The sequence below is a fragment of the Fringilla coelebs genome, assembly GCF_963513975.1.
Source record: "Fringilla coelebs genome assembly, chromosome: Z".
NCBI classification, from domain to species: Eukaryota; Metazoa; Chordata; class Aves; order Passeriformes; family Fringillidae; genus Fringilla; species Fringilla coelebs.
The window spans coordinates 38,666,968-38,684,778 of NC_140031.1; the positions used below are offsets into that span (position 1 = coordinate 38,666,968).

Sequence of the window (17,811 nt, forward strand, 5' to 3'; positions counted from 1 at the left end):
GTGGCTTCATTCCGGCCCTGACAGGCCACTGTCAGTCTCCATTCTCCACTGGATTACCCACTGGCCATATAGGGCTGGTAAAGGGTGAGGAAAGCTTGCTGACCACTCCCTGGGTCTCCAGCTCACAAATCATCTCAGAGCTGGGGACCAGAGAGTCCCAGCTGGTGCAGCTTTGCTGACAGCGCAGTGACGTGGGAGTGATCAGTACCTGCTGTTCTTCAACCCTCAGCAGCCCCACAGCAGAAGAGAGACCAGGCAAGGTATCCATCTGTCTGATTTCCTCCGTCCCCACAGCAGCTATCCCAAAAGCCTAACAATGACTTTTTGGGTCCTTGAAGAACCCTCTGATGAGGTAATCTATGCCAAGGATCCATGCAGCTTCTGACCTAGTCACAGTGGGGTGTTTGGCCGTTCATTCCCAGCCAGGCTCACTCCAGCTTCCAGTGCAGTCAGCTGCTGGGATTCCCTTGTCACCCCAGAAAGAGAGGGATTCTACCCCTGCATGTCTCGATGGTATCAGGGTGCCCTGGTGTCAACTAAAGCTTTATACCCCTGCATGTCTGATGTGCCGGGGCATGGCATCCACACAGTCCAATGGATCAGGTGGTCCCTTTCCACAGCCTGGCTGGAGTCAGGGCCCCTCTAGTCCTGGTCATGGCTCTCATTGCTCACTTCTTGTAAATACAAACTGAGGTCCCTTCAGGAGGACCAGAAGTAACACCAGTCCTTCTATCCTGCCTGAGGGAGGACTTGGCCATTGGAAACTGGAGTGGCATTTATCCTTGAAGAACTTCCTGTGCTACCTGTTCTTTCTTTCAGCTCAGATACATGTGCTACTAGTGCAGAGGTGGGTTTTCCCTCCCAGTTCCTCATGTCCTCTCTGAGGTAATTCAGGTAAAACCACAGGTTACCTCATGATGTGTATTCTCTCTTGAGCTGGGAGGTGCTTGCTGCCAATAGCAGAGACTCTGTTCCAATACTAGTGAGGCATGGGACGTTGCCTCTCTGACTTGCTTGAGACACCTGCATTACTATGAGAGCACCTGCATAGTGAGAAGAACCTGCATAGTGGTGAAATCAGGAGGGGAATTAAAAAAAAAAAGAGCATTTTAGCACACCCTGAAAATATTATCATATTCTAGATAACACAATCTGATACATGAATAATTTCTCTTATATATTATATAAGATTATTTAGTAACAAGTAATAAGCCTATAATTTAGAGATCCCATGGTCATGTGGTCAGAGATATTTTCTTTATCAGATTATGAATCTGATCATGCAACTAAATAGTTACAATGACTCATCTGTACCTAGGAACTTTCTTCACAAAGCAGAGTTGCCAATGTGTATATGAAGGAAATATTTGCATAACCACTTTGAAAAAAATATTCCTGCCACAATATATGAAATCATGTTGCAGTGTACTGAAAGTACATCCTCAAAGTTATTGTTTCAACAGGTCTTTGTCTCTTAGAGGTAGAGATAGCTTCAGGAGGAGCAAGTTTGTCTTGAACAGATTTCTCTGGAGGGATGTTACATTGAGAAATACCAGACACAGCATGCTGATCTGAAAAGAGTGTGCTTATACCAGCACATTGAGATTTATGATATCAATATAAATTAGCACCTTTCCTAAAAAATGGATAATGTCAGAAAAACTTGATTTTTCATTTCAGTGGATAAAGCTGTATGCATGAAGACTGCACAGACTCAGTTGGAAAACTTGCTGTTCTAACAAGAGCACATTCTGGGCTGGATTTCTTTTTCAGTAATTCTTATGTGGTGCTGATACTCTTGCAATGTGGATGTACCAGCCATCTTGTCATTTTCAGACACTTCCTCCTTAGTCTGTCTGCAAAGTCCTGGTAGTAGTAGTGTTTTAAGATCCTTGCAATTGTTTCCCAGTAAAACGTTTCAAGCAATACTTAATCTAGTGAGCTACCAGATAAAATATTTTTCTGTATTTTCTTTTTTAACAAAAGACTAGAAGCCGCATTTTTCCTGCTGAAACAATTTTCAGGTCACACAGATTATTCTGAGAACAAATTATATTCTTAGCTTACAAGTAAACTAATTTCCTAATTTAAACTAATGTACCTTTTTTCACCCTATAAATTATCCTTTTTATTCCTTTTTATTATTTTTCTGATGTCTAAGAAAGTAGTCTGCGTCATTCTAGTATGGTAGAATAAAACTGGAGGGGGAAATCTGTATTTTGTTTGCTAGTAAATGGGAATGTGTAGAAAGGTACAAAACTGCAATTTGTGTACTGGTGAAGTCAGGTATATCTTGTAGGAGAAAATTACTTCTCTGTGTAGTTGCTGGTGTCCATGAATATCTGAATATACAAATGTCAAGGTTGTATGTGTGATGTAAAATTCAGTAATTGAGATTCTAGAAATGAGAGGTTGGAAAATTACTTGACTGCATTGGTTGTCAATTTCCTCTACTTTGCAGGAGCTCTTCTGAAGTTCATTTACAGTAAAGATTTTTATTCCCACATTTTCCATGTTTTCTTTTTGCCTTCCAGTTTCTGAGGACTGTTGGAAAGCCAACAAAATGGTATCAATTCAATGTTCATCTTAGGTAAAACTACCTTCTTAGTTTATCAGTACTGGTTGTTTTTGCATGAGAGTAGCACAGAGGAGTTGAAGTTACAGGCAACCTATGTAAAGGATTTTAGTTTTTCACTGAGTTATGAAATACCATTAGTAGCCATCACAGCCAGAATAATTCAAAACCAGTTTGTTTCAATGTAAAATACAAGAGGTCTTTGCTGCAAAAATATTCTCTTGTTTTCTAGGCTATGTATGATTCTGCATGTTCATTGTACACTTGGGATCTGGTTTGACTTAAGTAAGAGCTGGTGTTAATCATTGCCTAAGTCCAGGATATTTGGTCTGTATTCACCCAGTTTCTAGAAAGTGCTACCTCCTCCCCATATTTTCAAAATTCAGTTCTATTTAATCCTGCTGCTGCAAGAATGAGGGATCCTAACATGTTTTGACATGTATAACTGCTTGTTCCCCATCGTATCTGTTGTATAGGACAGATTGCAGTCTCTGAAAGACAGTCTTCCCAAGAAGGACATGCAGGACAGAGTAATCTTTGAATTTCTATTGTGAAGTGATTTAAGTATGACAGCCAGTGGCATGTGGACAGCAAATAGGACTGTTGATGGAGGGTTGTAGCTATGATATTTTCTGAAAAATCCTTTCCTCAAGATTTTTCCTCCTGAGAAGCTGAGAGGCCTCAGGAAAAAAATGTAAACAATAATTATCTGCTGCTGTGGAATGCAACAGGTGGATCTGTGATTGGTCTCATGTGGTTGTTTCTAATTAATGGCCAGTCACAGTCCAGCTGTCCGGACTGTCTCGGTCAGCCCAAGCCTTTGTTATTCATTCCTTTTCTATTCTTAGCTATCCTTCTGATGAAATCCTTTCTTCTATTCTTTTAGTATAGTTTTAATATAATATATATAATTAAATAATAAATCAAACCTTTTGAAACATGGAGTCAACATTCTCATCTCTTCCTTCATCCTGGGACCCCTGCGAACACCGTCACAGAGGGTAATGCTGTCATTCCCATTTCAAATTGGCTGTGACATTACACTTTTATCGCATGTAAGTAAGCTTTTCAAGTATGGAGGAATAAAGAAGGAGACAAAATGTCCTAAAACATCTTTCCTCCCCTCCTTTTCTTTGTCTTGTTCCCTCTTCTTTCACAGCTCCCCTCTTCTTTTCCTGTTACTCCTCTCCCTCTTCCCTGCTCTCTCTCCCTGCCAGCAAAAGAGTTCCTGTTCTGGTTATGAACTAAATCTTATTGACACATCAATAAGCAGATATAAGAGTTGACTGATAATTCAACTCCAGTGTGCTGTGACCATCGCTTGCTAGGCCACCCTATTTCTGCCACTGCTTTTTGTTTTCTGCTGGCTATCTGTATGGGTAAGCTGGCTCTTATATTATACTGCAGTGCTATCATCTTGTAGGTGAATATTCAAGTTAAGATGTGGACATCCCTCAGTACCAGGGAACCCCAGATGTTGGCTTTACAAGGTACATTACCATAAAAAGTCAGTAACAATTCCTCTTGAATTTCCTTCACTGCTATGCAACTACTAACAAAAAAAACAGCCTTCTCTGAGTTTGAACACACAGTATGTTTGTGTGTTTGTGGATTTTAATCCCAAATCAGCCTCAGGATCTGCAGGTCTGAAAATCAATGTCTCTCATAACATTTTTTCCCTAGTTTTCTCAAAACATTTGACAGGAAAGGAAGTACAATTCTTTAAAGGACATAAAGTATAAATGCGTTTCATTGTTTCTATGGTCCAGTGTTTCCTATAACTACTTCTGTGGGAATGCACAGTCTAATCTGTTAACTCATCCAAGGAAATACTGTTTAAGCACTTGCATTAATTTGTGTTTGCCGTTAACATAATTTTTTTTCACTGCCTTTGAACTATGTTCTGTTCTTCTTTCTTCATTTAAATACACTCAGTTCAAGAGCCAATTTGTAGGCACATTCAGAATTACCATTTAGTAGAAAAATCTGTTGTGGCTTTACAAAATAAAAACATGTTGTTTCTACTTGTTTCCAGTAGACCTGTTGTAAGTGTAAAAAAAAAACTACAGTAAGATTTTCTATTGTGGTATCTCTGTTAAAAAGTTCTTCTTTGTTTCATGTTTCATAGTGAAGTTGCTTCTATTTAAAGCATTGAGTTTGATCTTGGCTTTGATCTAAAGCTTTTGATCTTGAAGGAAGGATGTTATGTTGTGGCAGTAAAACAAAAAGGCTGGAGAGATTTTTTTTTTTCAAGTGATAAAAGGATACTCTCAAGATTTAATACACACTTATTGGATCTACGTTTATTTACTTATCTGTTTACAAAGTACATCTAATTCTATATCTTGAGGTTCTGCTTACACACGTGCTTTAATGTGCCCTATTTCTTTCCTAGAGCACAGACTTCATTTTGAAGCTTTCAGAGATTATAGCAATATACAGTATAAGAGTATAAATAATTTTCAAAAGTGTATCAATAATTTTTAAAATCCTGACTTTTGTAATATCATTTTAACTATAAAAAGTATTATGCACTCTATCCTTTACTGCCTCTGGTTTTTCAAATATGAACACAAAAGCACTTGATAAAATCCTGACTTAGGATTTAATAGTATTTGGATTTTGCATGGTTGGCATAAGTATCTCCCAACATGCTGGAGTCTGAATATCCTCCTCTGAGGGTGCAAGAATACCTGAAGTCCTATGCCTGAATTTAATTACCTGCTCACGGCATCTTGTTGAATAAATAAAGCCTTTAGCCGAGGCCTTGATAAAGGGCTTGCTGTGTTGCAGTATACCTACAAAGCTGCTTTGGATCTTGCTTTTAATGTGCATTTCGGACCCTGCAAGGTAGTTTAGTAAGTAGTTGGATTCTGGAGGCGAGAGCAAGTACCAAGGCCAATGTTGAAGCAGTTAGTGGTGATGATGCTTTCTTGAACTATTCCCACTAGGCCCTTCGTCTGTCCGAGAAGACCTGTGACATGTTTATGGGAGGGTTCACAGGAAAGCGGCTTCCATAGTAAGGGTCTCGAAGAGAGAGCGTATCGCTAATAATTAGGCTGCAAACCGTGACGACCATGCAGTGGAGGTTATGAATGGCCGTCCCGCCAGCGACGCTGTCGAAGAGACCGCGGGTTGGCAGCAGCACGGCCAGTGGCCGGGCCGGGTTGGACCGGGCCGGGCTCCGCACCTGCCGGGCGGGGCGAGTGTGGCCGGGCCGGGCCGGGCCGGGCCGGGCCGGGCCGGGCCGGGCCGAGCCGAGCCGAGCCGAGCCGAGCCGAGCCGAGCCGAGCCGAGCCGAGCCGAGCCGAGCCGAGCCGAGCCGAGCCGAGCCGAGCCGAGCCGAGCCGAGCCGAGCCGAGCCGAGCCGAGCCGAGCGGGGACCGGGCTGCCCCGCTGTGGCTGTCTCAGGCGCCGTGCCCGCGCCGGGCCGCCCCAGAGCCGGCGGGCCCTGACGTCTTCGAGGCAGGCTCCTCCTCTCCGCGGGGCTCCGGGGACGGGGCGCGGGGGCGGGGGACCCTGCGGAGGTGTTTCATTTCCTACCGAGGGCTGCGGTGTGCCGCTGCCGAGCCCGGGAGCAGCGGCAAGGCGTGGGACGAACGGGACGAGGCGGAAAGGGGCGGGCGCGGCTCCGCGGGCCGGCGGCGGTCGGACCTCGCTTCCCCCGCGCCTGCCGCCTCGGGGCCCCGCGGAGCGGAGCGCCTCGCATCGCGGAGCCTAGCGGGTCATCCCGCCTCACCGTGCGCTTTCTCCCCCGTGTAGCCCCTGCTGGAGGAGGGAGAGACGTGGAAGGAGTGTCAGCTCGTCCAGCAAGTGAGCGGCGAGGTGAGGAGGAAACCTTTCACAGCTGTTAGGTTGCACTCGCTTCTTCCCCTTGCAGATCTGCCCCTGGAGTTTTCTACCTTACCCACCACCCCCACCCTGCCACGCTTTTGCTTTAAAAAATAATTGCTTTCGTATTAAGAATAAAAATATTAGTATGGGGGGAAAAGTCCCACCAAGTGTTATTACTTTATTAAATAATAACCATGCCATCCAAATTTGGCGTTGTTAGTCTGGAGCAATGTTTGAGTGGGTGGCTGGAAATAAACCTCTTACTTGAAATAGAAGGTGTAAGGGATAAAGCGCAGAGGTTTTCTCTGGCAGTTTTTCACATTACAGTGATAACTTCCCATTTGGCAACCTGCTCTGGCATCAAAATGTTCTTTGTGCAAAGCCCCTTAAACCAAAAACTCTAAGATGAAGAACATTGCCTCACACTTTGATCATGTACAGTTAATAACCAGATTACCTCAGACCACATCACTTTTAGAGAAGAAAAGTGCTTTTTCCTTTCCAGTGAAGCCTTGAAAAAAGTTGTCTTGAGTACCTTTATAGATATCTAATGCTGAGTAACTACAATCAGGTTGCTTCTTCTACCTAAAAAAGCACCATGATTTTGAACTCCAGGTGACAAAATGGATTCAGGCAAACCGGAGGATCAGAAAAAGCAGCAAAAAGAAAATGAAGCAGGATGAAGTTGTTTTCCAGCAGGTAAGTAATCATGATGTCAGTTCGTGTAATGGGACAAAGGGCGGAAGATCCAAATAGCTTCTTGATTAAGCCTTCTTAAGCTTGGTAGAGATGTTACTTAGTGTCTTCAACAAGGAGATAGTAAATGGATGTTAAAAGATGAAATTTCAGAGTCGTTATGTACAATGGCCAGAAATTAATAGCCTTTTTAGATATCTGTGTTTAGGAGATAGAATTTTCATCTACTTGTATTTAACTGGAACATTCTAAGGAAGAAGGGTGCTTTCAAGGGTGCAGAGAAATACAGCCCTTGAGAGCTTTTGACAGAACCTGAAGCACTATTTTCAGATACTGGTAGGTGAGAGACAGTTTTCATGGTAGATTTTGGGACAACAGTAGATGTGATGTGCATGTTGAAACAAAATATTTGGACTATGTTGTTGACTCTTCATTCAGAGGGTGAGTTGGAAAATCATCCATTTGTAGTATAAATTTCAAATAATTAAAATGTGATGATTATTTTAAAAATTACTACAGAGGATTTTAAGACCTGAATACAACCAAGTTTAAACTGGTTTTAAATCGGTGAATTTTAATTAATCTATTGTGAAAGACCTTTTCAATAAGTTTGAGTTGACAATTTAAATTATAATGTAGAGGTAAGTAGTTAGCTGATACTAAATAGCTGTTTTCTGTCCCTTGAAGGGAAAAAAAGTGAATGAAGATGCACTTCCAAATGCATTATTAGAACTGTAATTTTTTTTGCGTGTTTTGATTTTGAAAACAAATTTTTGATTGTATTTAAAAGCTCTTGTAACCTTTAAAGGATTAAAATAGTAGTGTGTTGATTTGCTATTTCGACAGTGCTTCTAAAATGCATAATGAATCATTGCTGTTTCTGTAGCCAAATTCTTCCTGATAGAATGACTGCCAGCTCCCGCAATATGTTACCTTAGTATGGGCATTGCAAGTATATGACAAATGTCCACAAAGTGCATTGTTGTGGGTGGATGATTTACCAGCTCCATGATTAGCTAAAAACTGCCAAGTAGCATCCTTTAATTCATTACTTTTATTTTGTAATTGGAGTACGTAATTTTGGAAAGATGTTCTGTGATGTTGTGCTTTAGAATGGTGTGATCTAGATAGAGAGAGAGAGCATAAACCAGATAATTCCATTTCTGTTTATATTTCTGTATGTCAGTGTGTGTTTTTGTGTGTATGTAGCATTTGTATTTACAATCATTTTATGCTAAGATGAAGAAGATTTTTTAAGATAAAAATTGTATTGCCTTGGGAATTTTTGAGCAAAATGCATTGATGGTACAAGTGCATACTAGTACAATATAGACTGCATACATTTGGAAGCAGTTTTTAAATGGTACATTTAAAAGAGGATGGTAGATCCTCTGTTACACCCTAACAGTAGGTTTAAAAGTGTCTTATGGTGTTATACAAATTCTAATCTCTTTCTATAGGAGAAGGCTTCATTAGTGCAAAATCCCTTTGTACTGATAAAACTCCCTTTCTATTGAGGATGTTGTTCTCCAAGTGTTCCACAGTTTGTGAGAGAGAACTTCAGCATGTACCTTGCAGTGATAGAAATGCAAAACCTGATCTGTAAACAAGATATACTCATTGGTTTTTCAAACAGTAATTCTAGAGCAAGGTCTGTGAGTAGACATATGAATTAAAATTTAAGACAAGCATAACCATTATCTTCTAATGTCTATAAGTATCAATAATTCATGGAGATCCAATGCAGATTCACAGCACTGCAATTACAAGGTACTTAACTACATGGAAAGGAAGAGGCATCATAATAATAATCTTATATTTGATAGTAAACCACTGACTATTCACTGAGTTTGGAATTCTTTATGTTGCCTAGAAGTTTGGCCATTGCAATGGTGACTTTTTCAATACAGTTACAGGTAAGATAATAGAGGAGAAAAAGAGTGAGGGACCTCCCTGGTCCTAGCCAAGCTTTATTATTTGGTTTCAGAGTTGGTTGCACTAGGTTTCCAACCCTGACTTGCCAGTGCAATTCCTACTCAGTGTAGGTGGTGCTAACCTCTGCTATGAGAATTCTTGATTTTTAGTTGTGTCCGCTTATAGAAAAAATGGCATTATACAGAAGTTAAAGTATTGTCAGAGATAAACAAGAGAATGAGAAAGAGAAAAGCATGTAATGGAAAAGTAAGGCAATGTTGAAGATAGCAGAGAAATAGAAATTAAGATGTTGAGTGGAAAGAGGGAGGTGAGAAGGCAAGCAATAAAAGAGAAGTCAGAGAGCTGATAGCAGCTCATAATACAACTGTGATTAAAATAAAGATACTGGTGTATTTTGCTACACCTTGAAAACTGAGCTTTGCTTTGATCTTGCTTATCCTTTCAAAACAAGCACCAGCTTATTAAATGTGGCTTCTAAACTTTCAAAACAAGCACTAACTTTTTATATGTAGCTTCTAAATTTCCATCTGCCTGTGCTGTTGGATGTTCCTCTAAGGTTTCATGTGCCTATGCTGTCCAGTTTTCCTCTGTTATATTTCTTCTTCGTGAATAGGAAGTCCTATTTCTAATACAAGGTGGATGACTTTGCTATACTGGGTCACCAACAAATCAAAGCAACTGTGTCCAAGTACAAAATCTAGGACAGAAGGATAACTATATGGAATAAGTCAAACAGAATGGCGAAGGAAAGGCTGCTGACAACTGCCAAGGAATTTCTTCTTGAAAAAAGTTGCCTTCTAAACATTAAAGTTTGTAGGAACTGATTTTACATACTTTTAAACGTATTTAAAAAAACGTTGGAGGATACCATGTGCTGGATAAAACTATGTGACTGTAGTGTAGACTAGGCTCAAAAAGGAACCAGTGGGGAAGCTTGTGTAGAAAGGTGTGGTGCTGCTCTCCAGTGTGAATCCATGCAGCAGATTATGGCAGTGGAACAGAATTGATGAGTGAGAAGGACCTCTAGCTGAATAGCTGAGGGTTCTCATACTTTTGCTTATCTTCTTTATTTAGGGTTTTCTTGTTTGTTTTTAAGTTTTTTTGAATTTCTGACCTTTTTGCTGTTCTCTCTGAAACTGCTGTTCTATCTCTGAAACTGAAAAACATGTTATTTTCTTAACACCTTTTATACTGAGATTTTTTTTTCTACTTCTTTTTTCACACCTCGATTCTTTCCCTGTCTTCTTTTGACTCATTTGGTCACCCTGTCTTCTTTTGACTCATTTGGTCAGTACTGTTCACCCCTTTCTATTTACTTTCAGTCTCTGTATCTGTTTGAAAAAAATGGAAAAGCAAGTTGAAAAATTGAAAATAAAGTTACCTTTTGCTCATTGTGTTTTCTGCTTATAGTTCTCTGTAGCTACTCTTCCTACAATATGTGTACACATACATAAACAGATTCACCCTCTTCATTTCTACTTTTGTCCTCCTTTCTATTCTTGTACATTTTTTACTCCTCATTTAATATTATGCTGTCTCTTCAGGTTGTCATTTATCTGGTTGGCACATTTAGCAGTCAGTATGTGAATCAATACAGAATGCTGGCTGTGTGTGAAATTTAGAGAAGGTGTAACAGAGTTGATAAGAATTACTTGGTTAAAATAAGCAATGTTGTATAATGAAGAGTATTATTAGAACTGTTAAATGGTGTTGTTATGATGATGATGTTTGTTTTAATAGTTGACTGTGTCTTTTTGAAAAAAAAAATTCCATTGTCCTGTCTGTGTTAGGCAGAAGAAAATGCTCTTCTAGTCACACTAGTGGAATTGTGGTGTGCCATCTGTATCTACTGGGCAGAAACATCTTTTCCTTAGAAGACTGATTCACTTTTACATGGTGTTCGGTGTCAAGACATAAAAGGTGATTTGATCATATTTCAGTAATATAAAAAGTGTCATCAGATGTGATAACAAGGATACACATGGATTTAGGAAAAGCACTGAAATAAGCATGCATATATATTCACACTAGATAAGGGACGTGTTTCCCGCATATGGTCAAAATTGCATTTGACTGTTTCAGTTTTAGTTTGATTGTATACTGAAACTTTGGGGAGTGATTCAATTTTTCTAGAATAATTTTTGCTGCTTTCTCGGAAATACTGTTTTTTGCATTTAAAATTTATCTGCTAGTTTTACTAGCAATGTGACTTCGACTTTTTCTCCTATTGGTTGTTGCTATTGATCATTTGTGTCACTCCAGAGACCTACAGCTGTCAATATTTAAGCTCTCTTAATAACCTGAACATAAATGACTTTGTTGATATCGCTTTTAAGTTTAAATAAAAAAATAAAAAACCCAAACCAGTTGTCATATATATGACTAATGCTAAATGGTGTCTTTGCCCTTTAATAATGAATTCACCAGCGTAAGTGAAACACAAGAAACAAATCTTGTTATTCTCTAAAATGAGTTGTCTTGTTATACTGCAAGTAGAAAATATTTTTAAGTCTCATAAGAAATATTGATAAAAATACCATGTGGTATGAAAGAGCTCTTAGTTAACTAGAAAATTTTTTCTGGTGGTGTGCTTCTGATAATTCAGGTAACGACTATTAACATACAATGCATAAAAATTACATAAAATCCTTAATTGGCATAAATTTTTTGTTTGTCATAATGAGGTTTTTTAATTTGAATCTACCCAACTAAGGATCAAAGCAAGGCTCAAATCTGAAATAGTCTGGTGAGCTTGTGCACTGCTTAGCAGCTAAGAGAAACATGGTGAAAAATCCTAAATTGTTATTCAGAGATGCTTCAGTGGTGTTATTTGCTGTATCAAATGCTGTTAATTTCACAGAACTTTCTAGGAACCCTGTAAACTGGCCTTCACTGATTACACAAAACATTTAATTCCTTTCTCCCTCAGAAATTTGAATGGAAAATTTTTCCCAGCTCATGTATAAGATTTGATTTGCATTAAATGTTTTTAAGCTGTCTGGGAAATAGACACTGTCATTTAAAGCTTTTTTTAATGAGTACATAAGAATATAATTTCAGGCCATTGGAACTAAGCAATTTTAGTATTTAGTTCTCCATTCCTAAAAGAATATTTGTATTTGTGAGTTGTTTAGAAATTTTTAATTGTGCTTTTCTAGAGAACTGTTGTTTGTTAGGATAGTGCTGCTTCAGAATTTACCTAAGAAACATTTATTAGAACAAGAAAATACTGTGTCTGTGTGTAAAAAAAAGAAAAAGAAAAAAGAAAAAAAAACACTAAAAAAACCAAAACAAGAGTGAAATTTTTGGTTTAGTAAATTTCTTTTTAATAGTCCTGTTCTAACCACAGTATCATCTGTGTCTTATTTCTAGTAGTGGTATGCCAGAATCATAGTTTTCTTTACAGTAGCACCCATCCCTCTTAGGAAGGAATTGCTTTTCATATGGAGCCTCCAGATATATATTGTCAAAGAGTGAAAGTTCTAATTAGGCTACATTTTTTACATTTAGGCTACAGTTGCTTCGCAGTGAAGCAACTTACCCCTTCTGCTCCATTTCTGACTCTTAGATGACCATCTCTAAATTAAGAGACATCAGGCCGCCATGGCTATGTGTTAAAATAGTTTAAAGTTTGCAGATATTTACATCACTGTTAATTATAGTGTCCAAGCAAGCAGCCGTCCTGTGCAATGGTAGATTAAGGCCACTGTGGTGTAAAACACAAGGTTTGTCCAGAAAGGCAGAATAGGGCAGTTTAGTAGAGGGGTTTATTGCTTTTGATTTGTAGGAAGAATTAGTTACACATTTGTGATGGAGTACTGTTTGGCTATCAGTCTCACTGGAGGCATTTTAAGGAGGTTGTGTTTGTGTATGTTACCATATGATGCTATCTAGAGGTACATCACTGGGACTGACTGCTGCCACTAACTTTTTCGGTCTGCTGTTGTTTCTCGTTATAAAGCCCTATTTTTTGGCGGTTGAAACATGATCACTCATACCTTAGCTTAATAAAAAGAAGTTTTGTCTTTAATAAGACAGGAAATGGAAAATGTGAGAACCGTTTTATTCTTTCCCAAATAGAAAAAAGCCAAAAAGCATCTGATAGTTTTTAATACTTCGCAAGTGTATGCCCCCACCAATGTTTACGCATTGAATTCTGAGTGGTGATGTAGTGAGTTCTGGGAGCAGAAAGAAGGCTGTCCCTTTCAGGGCATTTGCAATTGGAGCAGCATACCACATTTGGAAAAAAGTGGTGCACTGCACTCAAACACTCCATAAGTTTTCTCATGCAGATTTTTTTTTTCCTATGGATTTTTTTATTAGCTAAGAATATACTTCTGCATGCCAGCTGAATAATCTACTTGATTTAAATGTCCCCAGGCTCTTCTTGATGTGATCGACTATAATGACTCCTAAGGAGGCTTATTGGTCTGCTGGCTCAAATGTGTGCTTTATTTCAGTTTTACATGTGTTTTATTTCAGTCTTATATTTATTACACATTGTCAGAAATAGGCTTAACTATTTTTTGATGACTGATCTTAGCTATTATCCTCATTGTATGTCTATTTTCAGTTTGGTTTATGTTCGCATTCTGTATAGGAAAAGCACATGTGTAATAGTCAGTAAGTGCAGACATTGTTTTTTAAAGTAATATACGAGCAGAGAATGTAAAGGCCAGGCCTTTTGCATAACCTGTTAAAAAGGTTTTGGTAGTTCTCAATATGTTTTTTCATGGCCACAGTACTAAAAGTAGTCATGGACGCAACTTAAAATACTGCATTCTCTCCCTCCCCTAGAGTCTCCTAAGAATCTCTTCTGGAGCAGGAAGGTAGCTCGCAGTTGAAAGCAAATGCATTCTTTGTTGCTTTAACTAAATGGACAGGATTAAATTCTTAAAGGTGTGTAAACTTTACCGTACTCATTTGGTCTGTGCTGCATATATTTTTCTTGTGTTACTTCTCATGTGGGCACAAACCAAGTGACTGTCTAACTCATCTCATCAGATGCTTCCCATGCAGGTTTTGTGAAACCTGTACCAACATTTGAAACTAGACTACTTCATAACATTACCGTGTGTTTGTGTGTATATGTGTGTGTGTGTGTGTGTGTGTATGTATATAAACTTAAATTTCCATAGTTTTGATTAAAAAATTATTGCCAACAACAATTTGCTTAATTAATGACAAGAGTTTTGTTTTTTTTTTTTTTGACCTCATTATGTGCTGGAGCTCATAATGATTTTTTGAGAAAAGCTTTTATTTTTATCTGGAAAAATTGCTTCCTGAAAAGGAAGCTTAGGCAATTTTGTTGCTCTGGATATCTTTTTCCCTTTTCTGCCTTAAATGTAGGCATCCACTGGGAATTTTCAATTAAAGTTGTTAGAGCTCTACATCAACCATATTCCTTTAAGAGATGTTGTGGGGAAAGCCTACAGAAAGGCAATGCAGATGTGCAAGATCCATAATTTTTGGTAATCCTAACAGATGTATAAAGAGGAAAATGATATGACGGTCCCAACCACCAGAACCATTTTTATTGCTACTTTGAGTCTATGAGATGTTTTGGACATGAGACACAAGTTCCTTGTTGAAATTGGATTCCATTACTTTTGCTTCTTAAAGTAATTTAATGTTTTGGGTTTATGAACTATATTCTGCATACTCTTCAGGCTACATGCTCTAAATGTGCTGGAGACCATGTAAAGAATTTGTTGGTTTCCTTCTTTACTCATAAATACCTGAGTAAAAAAGGGTCTTAGGACTTAGCGTGGAACACTAATGAGGGTCTCATGTTCTGTCATCCATATTTAAAAAGAAAATTAAGTACAGCTAGAGAGTATTAAATGTTTCCATGCTCAAGATCCTGTTTATTTTAAAGAAAAAAATGACGTGTAGTGCCAGTTATGCAGTAACTATAGTTGTCTTGTTTTTGTTTAACTCGGTTTCTCTGTGTTTTGGCTGTACTTCTGACAAACATGGTGAAGCTATTAATATATAAAATGCTTAGCTGAACCAGGGCTTAGTAATTCATCCTCAAGATTTACTTTTGAGGCGACTGCTTCCTCGTTGAAGAGGAGATTTGATTTCTCCTAATTGCCCCGAGAGTTTTTTACTGGGGGATATTTGTCAATATTTTTAAATATATCTATTTATCTGTGTATCTAAATCTTAGGACATAGATGACACCTTTGGGAGAGGGCAGATAATGTTCGAGAGACAATAACTGTAGAATCAATTTGTCGAAAGCTCAGTTTCCTTTATGTCCTGCAATTTCCTCACTCCTGTTTTGCTTGTTAAAGAGAGACTGCTTGTTAAAGCAAAAGTAGGTACCCTTCTGAGTGTATGCCAGTTCATGCAAGATGGAGTTCTTGGTTTATCACCCAAATCTACCTTCATTGTTGCTTGATAAATATGGCCTATTTTTTGATATTAAATGTTACCCTGAGTAAGCCTTTTAGGTTTTCAAGTGCTTCCAAAAGGAAGTAAAAAAGGTCAATTTTGTCTGTTGTAGAACACAAACAGTACATATGTTCATTTTTAGGACAAGTGATTGCCTGAAGGGCTTGGGAATCCAGAGAGAGTGATTTCAACTTACTTGGTTTTATAGATGGGAATATGTGAAAAGAAGGTGCATTTTGAATCTCTTGATGGTCAATATAATTAATATACTATACTTTTGTTTTAATACCCACCCTTATTTTATAACATCCATAATATTTTCCAAGGAATTAAAATTTTACTCTTATTTGAAAAACTACTAGGCTTGTTTATGGTTAGAGGAGAGGAGATGTACCTGACAACAAAATGCTTGTCTTTAACCACAGGCATTGCTACTAATTTTACAGCAGCTCAGAGTTGTGTAAAAGAAACTGAGAAATTTAAGATACCTCAAAAGGTACTACCTAGTTACTAGTGAAGATAGTTTTTATGGAACTCAGTGTTTACATAATGTCTTCAATTAAACAAGTGCCAAGTACTTTTTATATAAGGACCTCATTACCATTCTGTGAGATACCTCAAAAACACATAATATCTCTTAAAATTCTCTGTCCTTCAAAACTGAAATAAGAATGTTTATCTTGCTTTTACAGATCATAATCCAAAGCATGGAAATAGCTTGTCTGCAGATAGCTTGTCTGCAAATACCTAAGAAGTTTGGGCGTGGCAAGGAAATGAAGTCAAGTTTTGTGGCCCAACACAAACCTTAAGTTGAAGGCTGTCTATATTAGAGATAAGAATTGAGCCATGCATTCTTCCATGAAGCAGTTAGTTCTCTCTGCACCAGAATGCATACAGGTTAGTGATATTTTAACCGGCAGCATAGATCAGAACAGATCAGTCATAGCTAGAGCTGTGACTTCACTTCCCCAGTACTATGAAAGGACCAGTGCATATAGCAATGCAATTGAAAAGATGATCTAGAGCATGGGAGGATTAATCTTATCAATAATAATTGTAACAGAACATACTTTCTAGTCATGAATTTCAGCTACAGTTATTTTAGATTATAAGTATCAATACAGGTATTTGCTTTGCGTCTATTTTAAATAATAATAATTTAATGGACAACTGTTTACCTTTTTGTCTTTGACTGTTTTAATGTGTGTGCAGCCTGTAACCTTTAATGCAAAGGGAGAATAAAATAATTAATAAAAGCTTGCTAACTCATGGGCTTTTTCAGTGCAAAAATTTTTGATTGTAAAACTTTCTGGAATAGTGTGATAAGGTGCTGGAGGGCAAGATAACAGCCAGAAGTCAGAATTGTTCCCATGTGTTGTGTCTTCACAGCATGAAAAGAGGTGCGATGGCAAATCTGTTCCTGTTTTATTAACTTGGAGGTAGTACAGAGTTGGAACCTATGATAAAGAAAATAACATACATAGCCCTTTGCTACAGAGGTGTATTTATCCTAGTGATGTGTGTTGCTTCACAACTTATATGAGACAGAAGTGCAGAGTTAAGTGTCTTGTGTGAATGTCTTGTGTGGCTATCCAGCCTTCTGGTATAAAGTGGCATGTGAGTAAATATTTAAGGAGTTGTATTTAATAGAAAGTATCTGGTCAGACTATCAGATTCTCTTCTGCTTTATCAGGAAGACAGGGACTTTTTCTGAAAACAAGCTGTTTTGTACTTCCAGAGGGTATTTCATATCTTGCACTTGTTTTTAATCAGTTAAAGCCTGTGAATATCCCATAGAGGAATTTGTCTGAAGTGTTTTTGAAAGAAAGGTTGTGCAATACCAATGACCTAGATGGCATGTAGATGCTAAGTCTCTTCATTTGTTTTCTCTTGTCCAGAGCATAGAGATGGAAAGCATTCTTAGAATTATTTTTAGATTTTTAAAAGTCAGCCTTGATTTCCCTATGTAATGGTAATCCCTTGGCTAGGCCTGAAAGCAGTACTCTTCAATAGTGCCATGTGTTTGAAACTGTTTGTTTCATTTTGATGCCTGTGTTGGGTTGTTTTGTGGTTTTTTTTTGTTGTTGTTGTTTTAAATAAAGTACTCAGAAACTTCAGTTTATACTGGATTTTCATATGTTAACTGCTTGGGTATAGAAGAAAGCGCTACCCAATGTATCCATGATTTTTCTCACAGTGTGCCTAAATCACAAAGTGTTTTGATTTATTGCTCTCTAATTTGCATGTGTGTAAAAGATCACTCCCTAGCTTTATAATTGTGTTGTCTTAATGACATTATATTTGCTGTGGCAGAAAGATGGCTGAGCAGTGATTCTGGTTTCCTTCTTAGTTTATACCCTGCTTATTTTCTA

At 38.2% G+C, this 17,811-nt stretch overlaps 1 protein-coding gene across 6 annotated transcripts in view; it reads left to right on the forward strand.

Annotated features, from left to right (window-relative positions):
- AOPEP (aminopeptidase O (putative)) overlaps window positions 1-17,811 on the forward strand; it is a 184,957-nt gene that overhangs the window by 102,284 nt on the left and 64,862 nt on the right. For 3 of the 6 annotated variants that reach the window (XM_084225973.1, XM_084225978.1, XM_084225974.1), the window contains 2 exons: window positions 6,338-6,400; window positions 7,025-7,108. The exons of 1 other annotated variant lie outside the window; for it this stretch is intronic. In XM_084225973.1, coding sequence (XP_084082099.1) covers window positions 6,338-6,400; window positions 7,025-7,108 — 147 coding nt within the window. Of the gene's footprint in view, window positions 1-6,337; window positions 6,401-7,024; window positions 7,109-9,653; window positions 10,485-10,830; window positions 11,299-17,811 lie in introns of those variants that run through there. 2 more of the 6 variants (XM_084225976.1, XM_084225977.1) reach the window with 2 other exon arrangements.